The sequence below is a fragment of the Cupressus sempervirens genome, chromosome 11 (assembly GCF_028749045.1).
Source record: "Cupressus sempervirens isolate cs-2001-9-10 chromosome 11, ASM2874904v1, whole genome shotgun sequence".
Lineage (NCBI taxonomy): Eukaryota > Viridiplantae > Streptophyta > Pinopsida > Cupressales > Cupressaceae > Cupressus > Cupressus sempervirens.
In genome coordinates, this window is record NC_143128.1 from 439131364 (window position 1) to 439152727 (window position 21364).

Below are 21364 nucleotides of genomic sequence, written 5' to 3' on the forward strand. Positions count from 1 at the left end.
TACAAATTATTGGTGCAAAGCATGATCTATGGTTATTACATTAAACCTGATCATACATACATACATACACACACACACACACACACACACACACACACATATATATATATAAACATATATATATATATGTATGTATATATGTATGTGTGTGTAAGAGAGAGATATGTGTGTGTGTACAACCATACATACATACATATACATTATTAAATGTATAAATGTATGATTATTAATTATGGATCATGCATTAGGATAATCAAATACTCAGATCATAATACAAAATGGATAGAGATTAAATGCTCAAAGTCAATAGATCATTTATGCATTTGATTTCATCATTAAAGTAATCCAACCGAAGCCACACTTCTCTGACATGTTTCACATTTGCAAAAGACAATATAAATTGAAACCTCAGAGCTCATAATAATTGTTGTAACAAAATGCAGCAAGTCTCTTAGTCATTAAATCAATTGTATGTAATCACTATACCATGATCTAGCGTATTTCCAGAATGGGGACAAGCGGGGGGGGCAAAAGGGAAGCATTTCAAGGGTGGCAGTTTCAGATTACATATATAGGGAGAATATATAGTATAGGGACACACCATTTGTCTTATGCAAATCCAACTCTAAAAAGATCAGCCTTTTCACATGGAGTCTTATACAATTTCGCTCAGTCATGTAATTCTGCATCACATCCAAGTTTATAAACTGTTCATCCATGGTATTCTCCTGCCAGTAGTACTTGGATATACAATCAAAAAGATTCCTCTTGCCACTTTTCACATATCTGAAGAAACAATATGACATGCATTTCTAAGATACACCTGGACCTATGGAATAAACAATTGTTTTAAAATCATAATGACAACAGCAGTGGAGTCCAGAATATGTACAGTTTGGTAATGCTACAGCAGTGATATGAAAAGTTTTGATCCTATCAACAGAGTCATAGGGAATTATATATATCTGTCCATAGTTATTTCTCAGGCAACAATAAATACCATTTTTTAAGTCAACCTGTCAAGTCATGCACTGTGACTTGTGTGATAGCTGTGCAACATTTGTAGACACACACAATATGGGTAAATTACACATTGTGACAGGAGGAGATTTGGAACTAATTAAGAGGTGGAATCTTGAGATTCAAGTTGCCGTAAATCTTGAGAAGCCAAACATCTGCAGTAAGGTTTCTAAACTTGCCCCGAAAGAATAGCGTTCCCCCACTGAAGCCATAGCCCAGTGATGTCCTCTGATCATAAACAAATTGAAGATATGGAGCAGCAGCCTGAATGCCTGGAGATGATGGAATGGTATTTGCCAGCAAACACAAAAAATGATAAAGAATTGATTTATTACTGATGTGTCACAGAGATGCTGAGTTATAAACACCTGGGAATAGTTGGACATACGATCAATGAAGGAAGAGTAACACTGTGAAAAGAAATAGATTTATATTACAGAATATCAAATGTATTTGAGAGGAGAAAGTCTGTTCGAAACATACGTCAATGCTGGAGTCAGCGTGTGGCAACCATTGAACATAATCGTTTGATGGAAGAGCTTGAGAAATAACATCAACAAGAATAAAAACCATTAACGGCATGTGCTAGGAGTCGAGCAATGGAGCCCCAATGAATTCATCCTAAGACGGTGTCATGCAATTACCAAGCCTTTCACGGAAGCCATGTTATTATTATTAAAGTAGCAGCATAAGGTCAAAAATAATAGTGTTAAAGAGATTACAATATTTTATCATGAAGTGGTGTCATTTTGAAATAATAAAGGAAGATATGCGATTAAGAAAGGGTAATATGTAAAGTAGTAATTTGTTTGAATCGGAAGGGTGTGACTTATTTATAAAGAAATGACTTTTGAAATTGAAAAGTCATATTCCTTAAGTATGAAGATATAAATAGAAGAAGTTTAATAAAACAAAGAGAACATATTCAAAAACATTCAGATTCATATTCTCAGGAGAAAGTATTTTATATTACTTGTACGGAGATAAGGAGCTATATTATGACTTTGTAATATAAATTCAAGTATTTTATTTTAATAATAAAATAAGAAGTCTTTTGTTTATTATTAAAGGCATGGAGATTTAAACTGTAGGTGAATCGTCCTTTGTAATTATTTTTTGGAATCTGTATACAATTTAAATATCAGATAAGTGGACACGATCATTTAGCATCTTGAATATGATCATCATAGACATAGTGAAATATATAATTGTTTCTATATTTGTGTCCAGTTTGTCCCCTACCAGAGGAGTTAAAAAGGACTAATTTAAAATTGCGTATATATTTGATCTGTCGCATCTTGATTATTAAATTACTAGCAGTAAAGTGTGTAAAACATTATAAAGTTGTACGTGAAAATTCACTGAAGTTGACTCTATTGCCCGGATGAGCAGAGGCATTGGTCTTTTTATTATTGAGGTCAGAAAATCTATAACTTCCTACAAGCATCAAATCCATTATTAACAAACCTTATACAAAACATTCAAACACTCAACATCCAATTTTCATTTTAATTGAGTTTGAGGACCTTGCCAGCTAGAGAACTCCAAAGCTTCAATTCACTTTAGAAAAGCTCTGAACCAAGACAGTCAGCATTTGAGGTGAAGGTTTACCAGCCTGGGTGTAGCAAAGTCTTAAGTGCAGGGGAAACGAGAAGTATTCCTGTTCGTTGGCTAAAACTGATTGAGAAGTCCTATCAGACAAGTGGCAGGCTCTCGAATTTCCAATCTGTGGTTTTGGGAACCAACACCCTCTTTGAAGAACCTAACATGTGACTCTTGAGCTTCCTTCCTCTCCTTTCATTTTTTTTCTTCTTTGTCACCTTTTAACCCCCTTTATAATATTAAATTGACCCATTTTATAAATTTGCTTTAAACTCTCGTAAGCCAAATTTAATATTTTATGAATTTAACTTTGGAATTCCTAATGTCCCAAAAAAAGAGATATTACAAAGATCAACACTAATATCTTTTAATTATTAGGATTAATTGTTGATGTTTTGGAACCAAAAAAATATAAATGCAATATCTTGAAACATAGAAAATTATAAGAACGGATGGCTCGGTTATTAATCCTAGGAAAACCCTCCTACTCAATGGAAAAACTCAACCACGCCCAAAATGATGATGCCTTTAGTGTAAATCTCAGAATAATTACAAGTATCTTGCTCATAATTAAAGTTCTCAACAGTCAATCAATAAGCATGCCCCCTTTTAAAGCATCTAATAGTCTCAATTGAAATAACTGATTAACAATAAAAATGGTTCACAAAACTAGCTCGATGATCATATACAGATCACCTAATGAATCCATACAAAATGTTTTTTGGATCTTTCACTTATATTCTCAATACAAAAGAGCACCTAAGCAACCACACAAAAATGCTCCTCTGTCATTGAACAACAAAAACAAAACCTGTGAATGAATTTCTCTATATATGAACCGAACAAAGATATATATCTTTACCATTAAACTAAAGAGCCCTATATTGAAGAGCAACATCAGCATTCTTTTATATGAGAACCAACGATATCAATGAAATACCATCATCAATGAATGAAAAGATGGTGAAAAGACGGTTATATAACATAAACAGTCGGCACTTCTATTTTAGTTAATTGTCAATATACTCTATCCGGAGCCAACTATATATTACACCCATACAATGCCAAGAAAATTGATAGGAAAGATACATGAGCACATCCAATATAAATGAAGATTGAGCCAAGTCATGATGTGATTCATCCAAATAGATGAATAGGATAGGAATAATACAAAGATGGTAGGAAGCTGGAAGACAACACCAAAGATAATCATAATGCCAATAAAAGAACCATGATAACAAATACGGAGAAGGAACCAATAGATATGATGCCAACAGAACAGTCTCACAAGATCTGAAACCATGCAACATGTTGGAGTGTCATGAATAGAAGTTCAAACGTATAGGATGAATTGCATAGTAGACTATTACAAGTATGAAGGATCTTTATCGTAGCTACTTCACCTTTAACAGTTCCTCTTAGCAACAAAAAGATCCTTCATATTTCAAAGCATAGCATGCAAAAGGAGCATAGTTACTCTTATAGGGTTAATCAGAAAATAAAGTCATGGAGTCAGACACGACTTCCACCATGGCTACTCCCAGAGGGTGGGTCCGCCATAGCTACTCCCAGAGGGTGGAACAAAGGATTTCACCTCGAACTTCTCTCATAGAGAAGAACTCAATAACAAGGGATTTTACCTAGAGCTTCTCTCACAAAGAAGAACTCATTAACAAGGGATTTCACCTAAAGCTTCTCTCACCAAGAACTCATTAACAAGGAATCTCACCTTGAACTTCTCTCGCAGAGAAGAACTCATTAACAAGGGATTTCACCTTGAACTTCTCTTTAAGAGAGCTCATTAACAAGGGATTTCACCTTGAACTTTCGTGTAACATCCTGTTTTCCCGGGTCTTAATTAACAACTAACATACTCAAGAAAATACAGTTATTACTTCATTTCATAGGAAGACAATTATATCAGTCATGTTCATGTGAAGAGGGTTCGACGGCTAAAAACAGTTAAAAATAATTTCTTAACTAAGCACTTAAAACACCATCAATGAATTTACTATAGAAATTAAAAAACCACATACCTCGGAATTTGAAACCAAAAACATTGTAAGGTTGCTTCTACAATCACCCAGATTAGTCCACAAATACCACTATAACAATATCATATAACGACTTTCTTCCAATACTACTAAATCGAAATCAAATGATGATTATCATTAAATACCACTATATAAAAATTAGGGCATCACATACCATGGTATTAATTAGGGCATCGATTATCATTGGATCATTTAGGGCATCAGATACCACTGAATCAATTAGGGCTTTAGATACCACTATATCCAATTAGGACTTCAAATACCACTATATCATTTCTTTCCATCTGATTGCTTAACTGTGGAAATAACTCAAGATTAGAAAATATGCTCATTCATGAAAACAATCCATAAATCTATCTCTCGCATCTAGGTGTAAAAATAGCTACACGATAATATAACTCAATCAATCTTACCTTCTTGCATATATATCATAGAAGTGTTAATACCTATTGTGACAATCAATTGAATGTATAACTTCTCTTTGTCTGTTGTACGTCAGACAACTTGGGGAGAGGTGAAACATTGTCAGGGGCTTAACCACCCAACCTCGAAGCATAACTTTATCCCCACACAATCTCTAACAAGAAAGGCCCTCCCTACCTGGAATAGACAGGGATCATTTAGTCATCCTCTGAGCATCCTGGTATTAACCACACCTCTCGACTTGACAATAGGACATATATTAAACAAGATCTTGCATGAGCTATTAAATGTTTTCTTCTAAAAAATATTAAATCTTGTTAACTGATACTGATTCATATTATTGCAGATTCCTTTCTCTCACCTCATTACCCATTTCCTTGGCTACACAGCTGGGTGAGTCCCAGGTGTTCGGAATTCTCAGAACAACCTACTCTTTTGGTTGATTCCCAACTATTTCATAATTAACATATTATCCAACATATTGCAATCTGTGATTGCATGATTATGTTCCATCAGAATTGATTGTTTAATTCTAATATCCAGTGACTGAAAAAATTTATGGATCCATACTATGGATACTTCGCTTTCACTTGCCAAGAACGAGGTTAAATTTTTTTTTAAAAGTCAATCTGTAAATTCAAAACAAGATATCATCACGTTAAATGTTGAGAATTGCTGCTAAGAAATTTGATGTTATTGTACTTTTATTTCAGGTTTATTGCATTGGAAAACTCTCCCATGAGAGATACTATTCAACTCCTAATATGATAAATCAGGAAACTAGGAAGTAAGAAGAAGACTCATTAATCATATCATGGATTATTCAGCAAGCTTATAATGTAATCATGGGTAAGCAAGATAATCCTGAGCCTAGCTGACTGCAATAGAAATAAATAAACATAAAGGAATGATAATCCCATGACCTGTTAGGAATTCGGAGTTGCCTGAGAATTTGCCAATTGAATGGATTCGGTTCTCCTCCATTCGCCTAAAGATGTCACCACAATGAATAGGAACTTTATCCCCAGCAAGTATACCTATGCAGCAGTTTGCTTTATCAAATCTTTACAAACGTTATTGCAGGAAGAAGTCACAAATAAAACTATGAAATCGATGTGCTGAACGCTGAAGTATTGATTGGCAAGGTTGTAAATCACTGCAGGCAAGAAGTCGAGTATATGGAAAAGATTTAAACGATGGCTCCCTCTCTCAAATCAGAATAACACCTGGGGGTCACAATAAAACCAAGACTTGGTGATACAAATGGAATGCTGTCCATCAAGAAATACTAAATGTCAGACGCCATGTAAAAATATAAAACTCAGATGTCTGAAAATATATAAATCGGATGTCAAGAAACAATTGAAGTCGGATATGAGAGTTTCTTGCGTCTTCTAATCTCCATCCGACTCAAGATATAAAAAGGTCTTAAAAAGACTCTTTGGCTTCCGTCGGTTTCAAAAGATTATAATCGATTCAAAATTCCAAATATAAAATCGAATAGAACAAAGAAAAATTAAATGGTTGGAAGATAAAGTTAGAAGATCATAAGACAATTCGAATTGCCAAATTTTAAATTGATTTATCATGCCATGTGTTAATCAATTAAAAGAAAGAATATTAAAATGGAAAGAATAGAATTGGAAGATTATAGTTAGAATATTATAATAATTTGAATGTTATTATAATTCAAATATTATTATGATCTTATATTTATATATGTACATGCAAACATCACTTAATATCAAATTATTAAAATATAATGGTGCCAAATCATTTTTATATCTATATGCACGTATATAGACATATAATATGATGAAAGATTATTTAACTTCTTTTGAGGTACGTTTTATAATTCAATTATTTTAATTAAATTATTTATTTAAATAGCTCATGCAGGTCCCACAGATGTATCCTGTTTTCGAGCTGCTAGGTCCTCAACCCATCTACCCAGTGATGGTGATGCTCTTGTGCCTAATTCTTTTCTGACAATGCTTCCACCCCTTCGACGTGTTTCCTGCAAAGAGATTCTTCATAATTAAATGCTATTATCATAACAAGTTATAAATAATCATAACAGCTAACCGCCCATTCAATTTCATGAATTCGTGATAAATAATTATAACGACTAACCATCTTATCATTTCACACAATTATAGCCAGTTTAACTGTCAACTGACTTAATGTGAACCTCAACAGCTATATTTTAAATTAGGTCAAAAATTGGGATGTAACATTTTGTCACAAAGAACTCATTAACAAGCAATTTCACCTCGAACTTCTCCCTCGCAAAGAACTCGTTAACAAGTCTTCATGATGATAAGACTTTTCTAAGTCAGATATCAACCTTCTGACTTCCCAAATCAGACTCCCTCTAAATCTGATATCAACCTTTTGACCTCCTCGTCCGTGGTTGCCTATAATGAATAGACAAGCTCCCTCTTAATAGAGACTCCTCAACAAGGGCCAAAATTCTCACTATTTTGATAATCATAACAAAGAAGATTTGATTACAGTGTTGAACAAACAAGGAGCTTTAGCAGTCACACCACTACACGAGCTAGTTGATTCTTAGCAAAAGGATTTGGCAACTCTCCCTCTGCTGCTCAAGTTCCCTTTAAATCTTAATTCCTCCTCTTAGAATAAACTGATCACAAGATAATTTGAATAGGTACTTCCTCTTCAAGAGCCACCAACTCAGCTCAACCTGCAATCTCTCATCATCCTTGTGCTCCTCAATCCATCCTGGAAGCATTTTAGAGAGATTAGTAATAGGATCAGACAGATAATGCTAGAAGCATACATGATTCGCTAGTGTCAATAGTATTGCATGAATTAAATATATAAGTTTATGATTAATATTCAAGGATACATTCAGAGAATACTGATCTTTTCATAGTTTAATCTTCTTCGCAACACACCAAAAACTTTCCAGCAGTAATATATTGCATAGTTACTTATGGGCTTTCCAACATCATTTGACTTTAAGGCGTTCAATGCATTCATTCAACCATACAAAGGAAGCCAACTGCACTCATCAATAATGTAAGTCAGTAAAAGATATGAAGAACAACAATCACAAAATTTGTTATCGCTGCCAACTTCACAGTTGCATACAAAATTACAAATCCTTTACTTCTTGAAACACAATTGCCCATCTCCAATGACAATCATCATCCATACTGCTCTGCAAACTTACACATATACGTGACTCTAATCCTACAGCTAGGAGGATTTAAATGATCTCAAGTTTCAACCCCTTTTGTGAGAAGCTCAAGGCTGACCAAGCTCTGATACAATGTTGATGTTTTCGAACTAAGAAACATACAAATGCAATATACTGAAACATAGAAAAGCATAAGAGCAGATGACTCATTTATCTTGGGAAAACCCTACTCAAGGAAAAAACACAGCCACACCCAAAATCATGATGACTTGATTGCAAATCTCACAATAAATACAAGTAGCATGCTTATGATTGAAGTTCTGAACAATCAATCAATAAGCCTGCCTCCTTTAGAGCATCTAACAGTCTCAAATGAAACAACTGATTAACAATAGAAATGGTTCACAGAATCAGCTCGATGATCATACACAGATCACCTAATGAGTCCAAACAAAATGTAATTTTAATCTCTGTGCCTATATTCTTGGTACAAAAGAGCACCTAAGCAACGTCACAGAAGTACTCCTCTCTCGCTGAACAACGACAATGAAACCTATGAATGAATTTCTCTATATATGAACCGAACAAAGATATATATCTTCACCATGAAACTGAAGAGTCCTGTATTGAAGAGCAATCGTTGGCGATTATGGAAGAACATCAGCATCTTTAATATGAGAACCAACAATATCAATGAACCAGCATCATCAATGAATGAACAGACAGACAGCTATATAATATAAACAGTCAGCACTGCCATTTTAATTAATTGATGATTCACTTTGGCAGGCACTAACTATAAATTACACCCATACGATGCCAATAAAACTGACAGAAAAGATACACAAGCACATCCAATATAAACAGAGGTTGAGCCAAGTCATCATATGATTCATCTGAACGGATGAATAGAATAGGAACAATACAAAGACGGTAGGAATGTGGAAGATGACATCAAAGATAATCATGATGCCAATAAAAGAACCACAATAATGAATACGGAGAAGGAACCAAGAGATATGATGCCAACAGAATAGCCTCACAAGATCTGAAATCACACAACATGTAGAAGTATCATGAACAGAATTTTAAACATACAAGATGAATCGCACAGCAGACTATTACAGTTATGAAGGAGCTCTATCGCAGCTACTGCACCTTTAACATTAATAATATTGATAATTAATTTCATAGCTTAACCATCGATTTATTTAATATCGTTATTTTTAATATTGGTGATATACTGATCATATTTAGAATGGTATTCATAATAATTAAACAAGTCGTGACAGGTGGCCTAAGGGCAACGCCCCCAATGGTATTGAGAGGTAGTGCCCCTCAAAGGGTTTTGGCACATTCCTTGTTGCAATATTGGATGAGGTCTCAAGATCCCTTGCCACCATGTCCACACTAAGACGTCAAAACCACATTGACCTTTTTTTCTTGAAGGGGTAAATGCTTTTGACCTGGAGCTATGTGTCGATGAGGCCATAGATAGGGGACATCATCCCCAATGGGATTTGAACCTTGATGGCACAAACAACACCACTACAACAAAACCATCAGAACATGCCACTATTGGCAAAACCACATAGACTTTCATGGCACACATCATCTTCAGGGTTTTTTAGTGGCAAAGAAAAAGTGTAGCCAAGAAATTGAGATTCTAGAGAGTTTAGTATGTGAATAATGTTTAGGACTAACCAAGGGAACCCATCTGATTGCACACTTAAAAATGACTATTAAATATATGCCTATTATTTTTCATTTTTACTATTTTCTATAGCGCCTCTTTTTTCTTCATTATAAATTACTATTATTCTCTCTATTAAACCCATTTTTTTACTTTGAAGTTGTTAACAAGATTCGGGTTCTCTCCCAAAGTTGCTACTATGGAGCCATGCAAGGGCACAAAAATGAGCTCTCTCTCCATTTGCACAATTTCAAGTTTACATCAACAATCAAATTTGAAGTTCAAGGCAATACCTGGTATAGATGTGAGTTGACCTCGGCACATGTTTGGTGTAGAGTTTCTAATGGAGCACCACTGAGCTCGAATTGCCCCCCTGGCTCTAGTGATATACTTTGTTTATCCTGATAAATCCAGTCCGCAAGAATTATTATTGGATTGCCTCATACAATGATATGGACCAAGAAAAATGTTGATAATAATGCTATTCTCCAAGACATCTAATACAACCTTAGGTTTGTGTTAAAAGCGAGAGTAGAATACATAAGAAAATATGCAATACAGTCAAAGACAGAATATAGAAGTCATATTACAAAGTGACTGCCCACTAAATTTATATTCATGAAAAAAGGCAAAAACAACATAAATGGAATACCACTGATCTTAATGAAACGATGAGAGAGTATGTATTTACGTCACATGTAGATCAACCACCAAATAGAAGAGCAAAAAGTTAAGATGCCAATAGAGGTGCTAAACTTTAAATTTTTTACTCGAGTGAATGAAAAAGACAATTTTTCCTTCAAATTTTGAAAATCATCCCTTCAAAGAATAACCTGGTAAGAGAGTCTGCTTTGTCACCTGTTTGAGACCAATGATAAGATCCCCTTCCATAACCTTTTCCCAACCAAACCGTTCAGCCAGACCCTGGAGTAATTCTGATATTTGCTCATAATTCATCGGCTTCAATGTCTTCCGTTCAAAACCAAACTTTTCATGTTCAGTACCAATTCTGTAAAAGTTTACACATATAAGATGATATAATAACCATTTATAGAGCTAACATTTGAACCCTTATTTGACCGTAAATGACAGAGAGCACAAGTCCAAAATACAAAAACCACGACAAAAGATTATGAAATGGATTCATAAAGAAACTAAGCCATACAAGGGAATGAAATGGTACCTGCTCCAAATCCAAAATGAACAGACAAATCACCAACAATAAATGAAAAGATAATAAATTCTGAGACTCGATTTAGATATAGTCAATATTTTACAGATATACCTTTTGCACAAATATTACCATTTTAGTATTCTATCCATTTGCTGAGATGCGATCCCTTTGTAAAAACTCAAATCGGAAATAGCAAGAAGCATACATATGCCTTACATGACAAGAAAAGCAAGTAATTGCAGTGATTTGAGGAAATCATCTTGTATGGAAACGTAGAAAAAATAATGGTGTTTGCAATTTCCCATTAGTTCACTATACTTTACTGATAAGTAGATTGTGTGACAATGAGAAGTTCTAAAATAAAATTGGCATGCTCCTACATCATTGACAGATCAAAATTAATTGGGCCTAGAGAAATTATTTTCTTCCCTAACAGTTGAACAGCCTAAGTAAATTAATTTCAGGAAATCAGAATCCTTGGTATTTGCACTCCTTATGCTAAACTTCTCAACTCCTAGCAACGACTCCTTTGGAATCTTTGACCTAAATGCATTGAGAAGTTACCTCCAATGACACCAACGTTTATGACTTGTTATAATTTTCAGAAACATATATAAGTTAAGCTAAAACAGAATAACCACGATACAAGTGATAAAACAATTTCCCTTTACAACAGCTTAAGCTATGAAATGACCATGTAGCTTGTTGTCCAATTTGAAGGATAAGAAAAGCATACCTCCATTTATCCTTAGGCTTGCAACCGGATGCCAGATAGGCAACAAGATCTTGTTTTGTTAGTGGCTCTGTTGTAACTGCAACATCTTCTGTCGGAGGACTTGCCGCAACAACCAATAAATTCCCCCTGTTTCTGAGCCCATAATTATCACCTAGACAATTATTCCGCTGCAGCCCACCATAGGAAATCGGTTGCTGAATCTTTAATCCTTTAAGTTCCAAAATCATGCCGTTGCAACTTATAGAGACCAAATTGTTAGCATGGTAACTGTGTCCTCTGTGATGGATATTCATGTCATGGCGGCAACATGGAATGGTGCTCTTAGACAATAGTGCCATTATTTGTCCTTCCAGACAAGATACACAAGTCAGAACATCATGTTTAAATCCATGACAAACATACGAGTAATGTGAGAAGCATTCAAGAAAGACATCACATAAAAGATGTGGAAACAGAAACCAGTAGATTGAATAATGGTCATAATAAAACGTTTCGCAACTATTTCACTGTCAAAACCAATTTTCGCACCACTTTTATTTTCTGAAATAAAAAATAAAATATCATTATATGGGCAGATTTGACATTGACCATGTAATGTTAATTGTAATTAATTATGCTGTATAATATTTGAATGTAATTAGATTAATTCATTTCAGGATGCTTTGAATTATGCCTTTGATCATGTTTTATTATCTATGACATCATTGAAGTCGGTATCCTTATATGCGGATGATAATGGGAGAGAAATATCAGCATTCACGGGCATCCATTGAGAGATTATGATCGCATGGAGACATTGTATTGATTGTTCAATTATGAATTTCAACTCCTTCGATTGCAGCTTTAAAACTTATAGAATTTGCCTTCGACCTCCTCTTGCAACACAACTACTTTCACTATTGGCGTCACTAAAACTGCTTTAAGATTTGTCTTAATAGATACCAAGCAACATGCCTGGATGTAATAAATCAACATCTTGAGCTACTTCAAAAGGACAGTAATTTGATTATCCTTATAATTGATGAATGGACAACTTATAGTAAAACATTTTTAGCTTTCAAACTTTACTCGTGTCACAATTACAACATCATTGAGAGGATAGATCATCTTACAAATGCAATCCAACAAGAACCAAATGCATGAACTTCACATCGCAATGATACAAGAAACTGAAGAAAATTCTCACCTCAAAATCTGAAAATCTCCTTTCCCACTGATTAAAACAAATTTGGCCGAACGCTAGCAGTTACGCTGCACCACCCCAGAACGTCCACACAACCGAGCAGACACCCAACCCCCTCTTTCTTGGTAACAGTCCATTAAAATTCATACAAGAGGCAAAAGCTAGGGTTTGAGCACTCAGCCCTGGTGCCACGTCTCTCGCAACGGCACGTGTACAGATCCTATATGCCCGAATCTCCTCGTACACTCACCCAGCCGTCATTATTTCTCACTTGATCTCCTCGTAACAAAACCAAAATGAAAGTTCTCCTCTTTTTCCTTTCGCTTTCCCAACCTCCCTCCTTCATCCACTCTTTATTAAAATTTAAAATTTTCACTTTTAAAAACATACCTTTGATGGGCCTATGCCCACATTTAGTTATGGTGATTGTATTATAATCAAAACCAATTGTTTTAAATATTTGACGATATATACTTAGGTTTACATACGATGTTAAATATACTAATATAAATATTGATGTATATTTAACTTTAAAAATATTTTGTTATTTTTAAATTAGTAGTTCCCTTATAGGCGGCATATTAATGTTTTCATCTGGTCAAAAGACAATTAATCAAACTTTGGTAATAAAAATATAAAATATTCTAGAGTTGTTACTTCCTTTTTATTTTATATCTGTTTTTTTTTTTTTTTTAATTCATTTTTGTTATTGGACCAATTTTTCTCTATTTTTCAATTAAATTTAATTGCAGAAAATATTTTAAGAGATAAAAGGGAACTTAAATTATTTTGCATGTTTAATTCTTGGATGGGGAATGAACCTCGTTGAAACTTGAAACCCAATTCACTCCATTGGATTTATATTTAAATATTTGTTGAAATAACTCTAAAAAGTATATAAAAAATATTTAGAGTATCATATTATTATTTATAGAAAAATATTTTTTTTATAATTTTCTAATTTTTTCTTTAATTTTTTAATATCAATAATTTAATATTTCAAATTTTAAAATAAATATACTTTTATTCTTTTATATCTAAAATTATTGAAAATGTTCATTTTACATTTATATCTTAGAGTTATTTAAATTAAATTAGAATTAAAAATTATAAAGAAAATGTAGAATGTAACCAAGTGCATAAATATATAAAATAATATCTATTTAATATCTAAATTTATGCATAAATAATAAAAAGTAAAAAGTAAAAATTAATTTTTTTATTAATATTGTCAATTTCTATAGATTTTTTAAAAAGTTATTTTATAATAATATATCAAAACGATAATGTCAAATTGATTTACCAATTAACGGTGAAGAAAAATCATTATTTTCATTTTGTTATTTAAATATTTTACACATTATTTTAGAAAATAATATAAAAACTCTTTAAAAAAAAAAAATACTTTATTCTAATTGACTAAAATGAATTTGGTTAATAACTAGTTAGACCAAGCTAGCAGGGAATATTAAAAATATATTTAAATATAATAAGTTCACTATAGTAAGTAGAATAAATTGAATATAGTAAGTTACTAACAAAGTTTTAAAAAGGAGATGAAGGAATAAATACAACCACTATTGAGGTAACAAAGTTAGATTCCTTAAACTTATAAAACAAAATGATATCTTGGAAAAAAATATTCTTAAATATGGAATATTTATATATGTATGTTAAAATCTTACCAGTTTTAATTAGGTATGACAACCCTAAAATGCATATATAAGGTACTCTCACATACAAATGAGTTTAGTGTTGTATTTTCTCATGAAGTGTTGAGCTTGGTAAACTATTGTTTAATGAGTGGTCGATGTAGTATAGTAGGCCCTATTTAAAAAATGAAAAGATTTGTTCTTAATTGTTGATTAAATGGTCATGTTGATTAGAGTTTATTTTGGTAAGAATGTGATTATTGCTAGTTTTTCTTTTATCCTCAATTGTTGTATTTGTAGGGCAATATGCTATTGCAATCAATTATTTTTTCTATTAATTTAATGCTTTTGATTTTTTCTATATTAAACTTTAATTTCATTGGTTCATATAGTCTTATGATTTCAAAGAACTTAAGATTGAAATATATATATATATATCAAATAATAAATTTAAAAATATTTTTAATTATAAATATTATTTTTCAAATAGTTAAAGATGTATGTAATTTGAATGATAATTTAAACAATATAAAGTGAATAGAAATATTATATTTCTGTATAAATTAGTTTTTTTTACTTATATATATTTTTATATTAAAAACTATTTTTCTTCAAATATTTATGATTATTTTTTAATCTTAATAAACTATTGATTATCATTATTCTCTACCTTCAAATTTTTAATCTTAAAATGATATAATTTATGACAACTCAGTATTTTCTAACTATAATTTTTTTTAACTTAAACTATTACATTGTGCTTATTTATATAGCATCATTACCGCTACCTAACATAAATCTACGCTTCACGTGCTACTTTTTTCTATGATACCCACCATGGTATTATTTAATTGATATTTTCAATTATGTTTGAATTTTGTGATATTTTGGGTGTTTAGAGGAGAGTGAGTTAGAATCTATAATAGTTATATAATGATATCAAGAAATAATCGAATTATGTAAAGTTATGATGACAATTAATTACTATTTATTAGTCCCTGCTTATTTATAGGCAGGGTACTAATGTTTTTTTTTACCCCCCCCTCTCTATTAATTTTTGACAACAATTATTCTATTTCTAAAGGTATTCTTAAAGTTCAACAAACTTTCTATTTTAAAATTAATTTATGTTGATTTATTTTTCCATTGCAAAAAATACAATATTTTCTAACATGCATTAATGAATTCATTAATTGCACTCTACCTTTTACATATTTGTGACAACTTCATTATTAATTACAACTTTATCTTTTGTATATTTGTCACAAGTTCATTAGAGTTATAAAATAATTAAAACTTTATCTTTTAAATATTTGTCACAAGTTGATTAGATTTATTAATAAAAAATCATGTTTTTATCTTTCACAACAAAAATAATGTCTTATCAATATTAATATCACAATTTTTAATTTTTAATATAGTATTTAAAAATGTTAATATATTTTATATTATTTTAAAAATTAGTTTTATATAAATCAATGATTACTAAATTTGTTTTTTTATTAAAATATATTATTGCTATTAAGAATTGTATTGCTTTATATATATAAACTTTACTATATATCAATTTAAAAAAATAAAAACAATTAATCTCGAAATTTAACTTATGTAATAAAATTTTAAAAATCTTAAATTTGTTAGTTAAAACTCTATTCATTCAAATCTCGCAATTTTACAATACATTACATTATGTTGTATATTTTTAGACAATGGGTAGTTACCATATTATTCTATAAAATTAAAATTTAAAATATTAACTAAAAATCTAAAGTAAATTTGCTAAAATTTATAACTTCTCTTTTCAAAACCATAATTTTAACAAATATTACATCCAATTTGTTTTCCTAAAGGCAGGGACTCTAGCTCTCAAAAAGCTCTTGTCTGAAAGAATATCTAATGATAATATTTTATATCCTTTATAGAGCTAGATTTCTCAAGGAATAATAAAGAAAAAAGAACACGGGGCAACATTTGAAGAGTTAAGGCTTGATGTGTTTGTCATTATTCAATTTAGCCAAAGTTATAATTGAATAATATAATTTATGAAGAAAACAAAGTTTAATACAATGAACTATAATAATGGCATTGACTTTTGCTAATACTTTCAACTTTTGCAAATCTACTACTTTTCATAATGTCATTAGCTCTTATTTTAGATATATGTTATTTTCATTTGAAAATTATTCTTAGTTATTTTTAAAATTATTTTATTTTATTTTAAGATTATTTATATTATTTGAACTATTAATATTTAAAAATAAATCTTGTAGTAAAATTTAATTTAATTTATTATTTAAAGATTTCTATTTATTTAATTGTATTTATTTTAAAATTGTTATTTTTACTATGCATTTCAATTTTACTTTCATTTAAAAAACATTCAATACAGTGTATTATATTTTAATAAAAATTATGTATTAGAATTTTAAGGGTGGCATATCTTCTATAAATATTTTTTATAAAATAATTGTTTGATATACATGTTAGCAATCAAACTTATGTCAATTTTAATTTAATTTCATGTTTTATTATGTTATGTCAAATATTCTCTATTCACAAACATTTATAAGAAAAAAATATCTATTTCATATTTAATATATATTTCATTGGTGTTTATTGATTATTGTATTTCTTCTTCCTATCTATGTGTTTATGATATTCTACGAGAACAAGAAGATGATACAATTTAATTGTCATAAATTATTTCATATTAAGACATATTGACTCTTTTGTGAATGTTCTTATGTCATTTCTTTACTTTCTACCTATTTTTCTTGCTTAATGTGCTTTCATTCATCTTCCTTTGTATAATTCCAATTTTTCTTTTGTCTTTTCCAACTTTCTTGTTTCTATTGTCTCTCACAATTCCAACTTGATTTCCACAAGTCTGCTATGAGAAGATAAAATATAAATATATAGACATAATCAAAACTAAAGATTTAAAATATCATCCAAATCTTAAGCTAAAAATGAAAATACCAATTTTCTAATTTAGGTTGACTTCTTAATTATTTTATAATTGATCCTAGCTTCTTAACTATACTGTCTTAAAATGGACACACTTGCCTTTTAGGAACTTTTAGCTCCCTATTCATAATGCCTTCTTTAGATAATGAATATACATGTGCTTGATCTCCTTTTCTCCTATCTTCTTCCTATTTTCACCCTATTTCTCCTATTATCTATCAGTCAGGTATAACCCTCGAATATCCAAACATAATTTTATTTATGATTACACTTGGGAAATATCACTTGTTTGTGGGTTACCCAATGTCATTTTCACTATGATTCCCATGGGGTTCATGCGTGATACTGGGGCAATCCTTGTATTTTTTTTTTTGAGTCAGTCCTATGCAAAATGATGACAAGGCCTTGATGTTCTTAGTAACCTTGGCCAGTTCCTTGATATTGCTATATTAAATTAAGTGCTCAATTACATGGTGGTTCTCTTAATGGGGAATCCCATGCTCAACCTTCAAATGGATTCCATCTCATCCCCCATTCATAAAAAGGAAACACCAAAAAGAGTTTTTTTTTTTCCTATCAACATCAATCCTATCATTATTCTATCAACATCTATCCTATATCCTTATCCTATCGTGAAACCTATCCAAAAAACCTATAAAGTTTCCAAAACCACACTCATTCATCCACCACATCCTAAGGGTTCAATTTAAAAAAGAAAAATGCCTCATTTATCCCTTACATCATCCATCCTACCTCACAAATTTGTCTAATTTGTAAAACTAGTCTCCCCTTGTCTCATTCTCATGTAGTGAGACTATGAAACACTTTTAAACCTCTTTCATCCTTTATGCATCCTCCATCTCACCCCAGTTTTCTTACTTTTTGAGATGTTGTCTACTCTCGTTTTCTCTCATTGTTGCCTTCTCAAGGGGCCATTATACATTATAGTCTTTTATCAAGACTGGGGGCAACCGAGTTGCTTCAAACATCTTCTTCATGTCATCAATTATTTAAAAATGTCTTTGAAATAATGTTGTACCAATACTATATTAAAGAGGGGCAAAATATAGACACCTAAATCTGATCACATGAATTTGTAATAAAATTTAGTCATCTTCTAAAGCATATTTTAATTAATTATTTAATATTTAATTATTTTAGTGCTATCCTCTAATTAATTAATTTAATTAATTTATTATAGCCTACTTAATAAATTAACAAAAAACCAATAGTCTTGGGCAGAATTAAAACTATAAATAATATGAAATAAAACTTAAAAAAAGAATAAGGGTAAAACTGGTAACAGAATTAAAACTAGAAATAATATGAAGAAAAATGAGAGATGCATGAACATCCCCTCGGATGATGAACCCCTAATCCATAAAAATGAGAAGGATCTAAAAGGTAAGAAGATTATGCTTCAAGGGAAGGCTGAGGATAAAGCTACTAAGGATGTTGATGTAAGGAAAGATAATCTAGATTTGGATGAGGATAACCTGAATCAAAGCAGTGCCCAGGATGCTCAAGGGTATATGAAGAGTGTCTTGGAAAACCCTGGTGAGATGAGAAGGGACATTAATTTTATGATAGAGAAAATGCAAGATATAAGAAGGGAGTTTGAACATCTCAGCAAAATAAATAGAGGTGAGATGACTTTAAGACAACATGTGGATAGGCTCTCGGAGGTGTTTGGGAATGTTGAAGAAGTTAAGAATTTGATGAAGAGAGTCCCACCTCTTGAAGCTAAAAATAGAGATATTGATCAAGTAGTGAAGGACATGCAGAAGAAGATGGAAATTTTGGAGAGCAGAGTTGAGGGCACTAAGAATGTTTTGAAAAAGCTTGTTGATCAGAGTTGTTCCATATTGAAAGTTGTTGTGGAGAATATCAAGAATTTTTTGGATAAGTTGGAGTAGGGGAGAAATTAGGGTACAAAGGAGATGAAGGATGATCAAGGTCTCAACAAACACACAAGGACAAACTCGAAGAAAATAGAGGTTATTGATGATAAAGAGATCGATGAGCTGAGGGCCTCTACTGTGAACATGAATATTTTAGCTGATCAGGCAGCTAACCTGCTGAAGACTTTATAATTGTCCTATCATTGTCTCTTTGTTGTCTTTTTATTCTACATGTTGTTTTAGGGCCTTTTGTTCTAGCATGTTTAGTTTTTTGGTGTTGATGCACAATTTCTCTTGGGCTTTTAATGCTTCTCTACTTGGTTCTTTGTAAAAGGTTTTGGGTCCTTTCAAAACCTTTTTTTACTTAATCAAAATAGACAACCAATTATCTAATTTGTTAGTAAAATCTCTCTTCCTCTATAAAATTAAATAAATACAAAACCCATTTAATTTAATCTCCAAAATCCCTCTACCCACAAACTAACCCTTCAACCCAACAATTACACAAACTCAACCAATGCACCAAATATTCCTCTTTTAATTAAATAATTCATTTATTTAATTAAATCTCATGCACCAATAATTCCCCGTTTAATTAAATAACTCATTTATTTAATTAAATCTTACCCACCAACCTTTTCTCTAATAAATCCATCCACCTCCCACATCATCTAATCAACTGAGCCACCTCAGCCACCTTAATTAAAACATATCACCTCCTCTTCCATGTCTAAAATCCCTTTCCAGATCACTTGCATAAATTAAGGCATGATCTAATCCCTCTGATTCAAGCCCAAGTCCACTCTCATGCCACATCTCCTGAAGTATCCCTGACAGGATTATTGCTTACTCCAGCACCCCAAAAACTCTTTATACTTCAGAATAAACTTATTACTTCAGGATTCCGACATTTTGTCAAGCAGTTTGCAGTCAAACTTAGATACCATTGAGTGAACCTTACTAATAAGACACTAAAGTAACAATACTAGAGAGTAGTTACTCATCAAATACATGAGACAAAGCTAACCCTTATGAATGACGAATTTGCAAGAGATATAGCACCCTTGTTTTTTTTTTTTTTTTAACAATCAAATTGAAGAATAACAAAGTCTAAAGAATTACAACTGAGCAATGAAGAACCTGGTAATCGGATAACAGGATTTGATTCAGAGTCATCACCCAATGGTCCACTAGCTCGAGACCAGACTGTCCCCTTACTTATGTCGTTACTGGTTCTTATGGTCAACATTCCGCGTCCTCCATGTTTATGGTGATCCGACGGCTAATGGTGAGAGAATCCTGGTCGGGTTTCGATCTGGAACCGTTCTACAAAATGGTGATTGTCAAGTGCATCCAATGGAGATGCCAAACCGGCAGATTGCAAAGGATTAATGTTGGACCAAATATCTCCCTGCTCAATGCGAAACTGGTTCGGTATCGGGTGGCCCAGCGGTACTGAATCAATCTCCTTTGGGTGCCGTTGTTATGTGTTGCCTGCGTGTCACTTGCAGTAAAGATGGAAGAAGATTTTCTGCCACTTACTGATTTACAGGTAAAATGAACGACTTCCAATTTGGCAAAAGCTGAGCAGTTCAGTTAGAAAATTTATGGTGAGAGCTCAAGACTTTATATTGCAAATAATGTGCAGGTCGGAGGTGCGGAGTCTGGTTCTGAAGCTGGATCGCTATACTCAATGGAATTCTGACAGCATTATATTGGAAATTACGCTCCATTACACCGTTTATCTTCATTCATTACCTCTTGTACCGACTCAAAGGCACCACTGCAGTGCC

General features: G+C 32.0%; 1 protein-coding gene and 1 long non-coding RNA gene across 4 annotated transcripts in view; both read right to left on the bottom strand.

Moving 5' to 3' along the window:
• GSH1 (glutamate-cysteine ligase) overlaps positions 1-13175 on the bottom strand; it is a 155455-nt gene extending 142280 nt beyond the window's left edge. For all 3 annotated transcript variants that reach the window (XM_089807903.1, XM_089807902.1, XM_089807901.1), the window contains exons 1-4: positions 13055-13175; positions 11869-12214; positions 10817-10967; positions 10252-10359 (exon numbers count right to left, since the gene is read on the bottom strand). In XM_089807903.1, coding sequence (XP_089664029.1) covers positions 10252-10359; positions 10817-10967; positions 11869-12206 — 597 coding nt within the window. In that variant the 5' untranslated portion in view covers positions 12207-12214; positions 13055-13175. The remainder of the gene's footprint in view (positions 1-10251; positions 10360-10816; positions 10968-11868; positions 12215-13054) is intronic.
• Positions 7379-7771, bottom strand: LOC149530309 (uncharacterized). The gene is made up of 2 exons (XR_016358300.1): positions 7649-7771; positions 7379-7516 (listed from the first exon to the last, which is right to left on the bottom strand). It is a non-coding gene; the product is annotated as an uncharacterized LOC149530309 (long non-coding RNA).
• Positions 13176-21364: the final 8189 nt, after the last annotated feature.